Consider the following 6,042-nt stretch of genomic DNA (forward strand, 5'->3'; position numbering starts at 1 on the left):
TGAGCGGAGCGGTGGCACCGCTGGGTGACGCCCCGGGGGTTGTGCCCACAGTGACTGCAAAGACTTTGGTCGTCCCAGAGAAGCGGGATGGGGGAGCTGGGACTCGCCGAGCGGCGTAAGGAGAGGGTCGGGACAGGAGGCGACCCGGGCAGAGCTGCTCTGCTGCTGCTCCCACCTCAACCAAGGCCACCCAGCAAGGGCTGTCACCCTCCCAAACGTGGCTCTCTGCAGAGCCCAGGACACCAGGACTGCTTCACCTCCTGGGCCAAGGTGGCACCATAACCCATGGCAGGAGGGGAAACGCTCCCGTGGCATAAGGGGACTGTGCCAGGGGGTGATTGTAGGACCGTGGAATCATTCAGGTTGGAAAAGCCCTCTGAGATCGTGGAGTCCAACCATTCCCCCAGCACTGCCAAGGCCACCACTGACCCATGTCCCCGAGTGCCACATCCACACGGCTTTAAATCCCTGCAGGGATGGGGACTCCACCCTTGCCCTGGGAAGCTGTGCCAGGGCTGGACAACCTTTTCAGTGAAGAAATGTTTCCTAATATCCAACTTAAACCTCTTCTGGCATGACCTGAGGCTGTTTCCTCTGCCAGATCATGGGACTTCAGTCCATCCCTCTCTGAGCTGTGTCCAAAAAAACAACCAGAGCTGGGAAGAGAAAATGATGCCACTTCAGAGACTGTAATTAAAGAGCTCCAGCTCCACACCTGGAGTCCTTCAATCTGGGACTGCTCCCAGAGGAGAACTTTCTATCATTAATGTCATTAATCTGTTATTTAGAGACCTCTGACTGCAGCCAGGGCAGCCCTGGACATGGGTGTGATGCTGGGAATACAGATACAGCCAGAGCACACCTGAAGCTCACCCTGTACCATGTGCCAGTGCCAAATTCCCCATGCCCACTGTCCATCAGGGTGACAGTGAACTGATGAAGATATTAAGCCTGAGAAGAACCTCATTAAGGGAGCAATTTGTGGGAACTCGAGTTGCTTCTCGCAGTGCTAAAGCAATTAGGATGGAATAACAGGCAGTGCCAAGGGCTCTCCCTTCCCTGCCCATGAGGAGAAGGATGAGCAACAGCACTGCCCAGATTTCCATAGCAGAGGTAAAAAGGGTAGGATGGGGTTGTGTTATTTTTTTTTAGGAGAAGATGAAAAAACTATCCCCTTTCTTTCACAGTTCCCCAAGCAGGGACAGAGGCTGTGCAGGCACCGAGAGAGGCCCCACAGCCTGCAAGAGGCAGAGATTTGGGGGTTTCAGCTCTCATCTGGATGGAGCAGCATCCCCCCCAGAGGCATGGCTGAGCTCCAGCTCCCATCACATCCTGCAGGAACCACCCTCCAGGAACCTCTGGACCACATCACCTGCAGCTGAACCACGACTGATGGGTCCTCCCACTCCCCAAATCCCCCCGTCAGCCCCGCCCCACATCCCTGAGCCACCACTTTTCCTTGCTGTCCCCCTTCCCACCGTCACTGCCAGGCAGTCAGACAGCCCGGGGAGGAGGAGGGGGATGCTTGGAGGAAGCAGGAATGGCAGTGACTGGACAAATTGGTGCAGCTGGAGGAAGCAGGCGAGCGCTGGGGGCACCTGGGGCTCATGGGCTGGAGGCAGAGCCTGTCTTGTGTCTGGTTTCTCCAGTTGCATCAATTTAGGCTAATAACGGCCATTACCTCTCCTCAGCAGCCCCACCTTTCTCCAGAGCCTGTGGAAATTGCAGCCTTCCCTGTTAGGAAGACATGAGGCAACCAAAACCAATTTCTTTTTCAAAGGAATCAAATAGGGTGAAATTGCCCATTTGGGTCTCAAATTGACTGTGCCAGCGGATCCTCCTCCTCTGCCTGCACTGTGTCAACCTGCCACAGGCAAAAGCCTCTTGCTCAGTGTTACATCCACTTGGACATCTCCAGCTCGTGCCCAGGGCTCCTCAGGATCCCTCTGCAGGCACAGATGGAGTCCTGGATCACTGGCTTGGGTTCCTCATCCTCTGCTGCTACAAGTCGTGGAGCATCAGGTGAGGGAAAGCAGGGTCAGCTCCAGGGCAGGAACTGGGGGGAAACCCCCGAGGTCCCACAAAGCTGAGCTTCAGCTCCTTGAAAAGAGAGACTGAAGTGTCCAGAGGATTGCAGACCATCCTTTAGCTGTCCACCCCCACCCACCCCCAGGGCAGAACCGTCAGCAGCCTGTGGTGGGAAAGGTTTGGAGCTGGTTGATGGTGAGCACTTGAGCATGGTGGGATTTCAGGATGTCCCACCAGGCTGGACATCCCATGCTGTGGAACAGGACATCTCGGGGTTCTCTCCTGGCTTGAGCATGAAGCTGAATTCCAGCTTGATATCTCAATTTGGGGGGCACCCCTAAAAAAACGTGGTGACCCTAAATCAGTGATCTCTTCAACCCACCAGTGCCTCAGTGCTCCCTAAAATCCAACCCCGTGATCAAGGCTGGGAATGGCACAACGGAGAGCAGCTTTTCCCACCACAGGGAAGGAACAGGGACACAGGGAAGGTGAATCCTGCCATCAGGGATGAGGCATCTCTGTCCTGGTGCAGCCCCTCCGAGGACATGTCATCGTGTTGGGGGGATGAGTGAGCCCCCCACGAGTGCTGGGGCTCGTGGGCTGCCCTGAGGCTCCAAAGGCAGTTCTTCCCCCCATTTCCTGTCCCCACGGGGCCTTTTTTCCATCTACCGAATTCCCAGCCTGCTGGGAAACGTGCCTGCCGTGGCCTTAAAGCGGGTTAAGAGGCTCCAAGTCATTACTTTTTAAAGTGCTCGGGCAGAGCTCTGAGCCCAGGACACAGCGAGGAACGCGGCTTTCCTGAGCTCCGGGTTTGCTGACTGAAAGAAAGGCAGAACATTCCCGGGAAAAAGGGGACATGGGCGGAGAGCACTGCACTGGGGCACATGGGGTGACATGTGGACCTTGAGCATCCCCACCTGGCAGCAGCCCAGCAGGGATCTGGGGGCTGATCCAGCTCCTCCCCTCCCAAAAACTGCTCCAGCCCCTCCAGCTGCTCCAGCCCCTCGGTCGGGCTGGGAAACTGAGGACAAATCCTGGCCCAGGGAAACGCCACAGGGATGCTCAGAGTGTGTACTTGTATAAATATATCTGTATGTATATGTGTCTATAGGTGTATGAAGTCAAAGTGACCCCCCCACCCCACCCCCTGCTACAGCAGCTGCCCCGTGTGTGATGGAGCTGAGTCCGCCGGGTCCACAGCACCTCACAAAGTGCTTCAGCCACTATTCCCAGCTCCAGCCCTCGGGATTTTGGGCCTTTTCAGTGGCATTTCTGTAAAGGAACCCTGCTTTCTAAAAAATAAAATAATAAAGCAAAATAAAATCGGAGATAGGAAGCAGTTTCCAGCTCTCCCGTGACTCTGGGGCGTTGAAAATGAGCAGGGTCTGGCTCAGGGGGGTGTTTTGGGGAGTGATGGGAGAGGAAACACCCTCTAAATTTACTCTTTGCTCTTTTCCCGTGAGGGTGGTGAGGCCCTGGAATGGGTTTTCCAGAGAAGTTGTGGCTGCCCCATCCCTGAAAGTGTCCAAGGCCAGGTTGGATGGGGCTTGGAGCAACCTGGGCTGGTGGAAGGTGTCCCTGCCCATGGCAGGGGTGGAATGAGATGAGCTTTAAGGTCCCTTCCATCCCAAACCGTTCTGTGATTCTAAATTCAAGTTCTAAAAGCTCGCATGGACTTGGAAAAAATCACCTTTGTGAACCCCTGAGGCCCTTTAGCTGAAGTTATTTCCAAGCCTTGAGTAATAAAAAGCCTCTGTTGCTGCTGGTCATCAAGATACAATTTTATTTTAACAGCCCAGCAGCTCAAAATCTGGCCCAAATTACATTTTTTGCAATTTAAATGCAAATGAGGATTTAGTGAAAAAGCAACAGAAAGGGGTGTTGGAGCCTGAAACCCCTCTTGGGCTTAATGAGACTTTGCATTTTAAGGTATTTCTCCCTTCTGCCCTGTCGTTTGTGAGTTCCCAGGGAAGGGGGAACCATAAAGAGCACAAGGTGGGCGTGTGAAATCCAGAATTCCAGCCCCGGGGTGGTGGAGCAGCACTCCAGGACCCCTCTCCATGTCCCAGCTCCCTGGGAAATCGGAGCCAGGCACCGACTCCAGCGATTTCACAGCCCAGTTAAACCAGCAGCTGAATAATGCAGCGACCTGTGCCAGCACACGGGAGCTGCCACTCACCTCCCAGCTATTCCCAGGGACTTCTTCAGCCCAAAATCACGTTTTCTACTGCAGAAAACGTCCTTTCCCCCTTTTTTTCCTTTACTTAATCCAGCGAATAACGAGCCCTGATGTATCAGGCTTTATTTTTACACGTGTGATTAATTATGATGACGCTGGTTCCTTTGTCTGCAGGTTTAGGTCGATTTTGGAATTGCATTAACAATGCAGATGGCAATGAGTGGATTTAGCTTTTCCTGGGGAGGATAGGGCTGAGATGTCCCACCCTCCTCGCTCTGGAGCAGCCAGGGATGCATCCAGGCTCTCGGCCCTGCAGGGACGCTTGTCTGGCAATTCATCATTTAAAAGGGGGAAAAAAAATCATTATGAATAATTCCTAGAGGGTTGTTTTTTGTTTTTTTTTTTTCTCCTTTCAGAGTTACAAATTCTCTCAGTTTGTGCTTTTTTTATTCCCTGGGCAAATGGGACTGGGAGGAAGGGAAGGGGGATTGTGGGAGCACTGGGGCTCCTCTGGGCAGGGATGGAGCCACAGCCCCATTCCCTCAGCTCCCAAGGGATGTCCTGAGCTGGGTGAAAAGTTTTCCTTCTTTTTGCCCTGTTGTTGCAGGAGATGAACCAGAACTTCAGCAGTTTTGGGAGGGGGCAGAGACACCCACACATCACTTATTTCAGCCCAATTCCCGTCCCCAAGACACCCAACACGCTCCTCTACCAGGAACCACACCAGATAATTACTTATTCCAGTTATCCTGGGATGTACTGGCCAGATTCCAGCCTTAATGACGGGATTCAGGGAGGTGACACAGCCCAGTGCAAGGACCAAACCCTCTCTGTCGCTTGCAGACCCATCATTAAACCCCGACAACAGGCAGCTTGGCCATAATTAAAGCTCGTTTCCTCTTCCAGGCAGGAAAGGGAGAACAAGAAAACAATCCAGTGTCCTCCAAACCCTCCTGAAGACGCAATTCCCTCCTGCCAGATCCTGCAGCACCACTGCATAGGTAGAGTTTTTGCATCCAAAACAGCAACATGTTAAAAAACACAGAAAAAAATCCCCCACAAACCCCTCAAACAACACCCAAAGTGCTTTTATTCTGGGGTCAGAAGAGCCCCACACTGCCAGGGCTGATCCTCTGCAGAGGCTTAAGCCCCCAAATTCCACTTTCCCACCTTTTGTCTGTAAATTAAAAGCCTTTTATGCACTTCCAATAGCAACAGATGGGGACTGGGAGTGCAGGGTTGGAGATGTTGCCTGGGACCCCCTGGCAGTGAAGAAGGGTCTGGAAAGGTGGAAAACCTCCACCATGGACCGAGGCTGGATCCTGACACAGCCTGGGGTCCCCCCAAACCCTCCCCCAGGACCCAAATTCCTCCTCCTCATCCCCAAAACGCCCCCGATTCACCCAGTGAGTGCAAAACCTCGTTAATGAGACATTTCCCTTTCCTCAATTAAGTTATTTTCCTTCATCCCCCCTCTCCCCCTGCTGCGTGGGGGCTCATCCTTCCCCCAGTTTCCAGCAGCTTCCCACTGAAGTGTCACTCTGGCTCCCAAGACAACGGTGGCTGATTCATCAGCTCCGAATATTTTAAATCCTATTGTTCTCCTCAGCCCTTCTTCCCCACCACCACCCCCGTTTCTTGACAATACCAACAGGCTCCTCATTCACAAGGGGATGATCTCCCCCCCCAAAAAAAAGGGAATTGCCCACACCCCGGGGGATGGACACAAAAACCTGCCTGTGCTGGGGATGGGGAGGGACTGGGAGCACTGGGATGGGAGGTCTTGGCTCCCAGGTTCCTGGCAGCTGAGGCTGGTTTTGGAAACAAGACCTTAA

At 53.4% G+C, this 6,042-nt stretch overlaps 1 protein-coding gene across 1 annotated transcript in view; it reads left to right on the forward strand.

Moving 5' to 3' along the window:
* The window catches only part of OPRD1 (opioid receptor delta 1), a 1,960-nt gene extending 1,841 nt beyond the window's left edge, over positions 1–119 (forward strand). The window contains exon 3 of the mRNA XM_029963019.1: positions 52–119. Within this exon, the coding sequence (XP_029818879.1) occupies positions 52–119 (68 nt within the window). The remainder of the gene's footprint in view (positions 1–51) is intronic.
* The last annotated feature ends 5,923 nt before the right edge of the window (positions 120–6,042 follow it).

Source organism: Manacus vitellinus, unplaced genomic scaffold (assembly GCF_001715985.3).
Source record: "Manacus vitellinus isolate BGI_N305 unplaced genomic scaffold, ASM171598v3 scaffold_52_pilon, whole genome shotgun sequence".
In the NCBI taxonomy this organism is placed as follows: domain Eukaryota; kingdom Metazoa; phylum Chordata; class Aves; order Passeriformes; family Pipridae; genus Manacus; species Manacus vitellinus.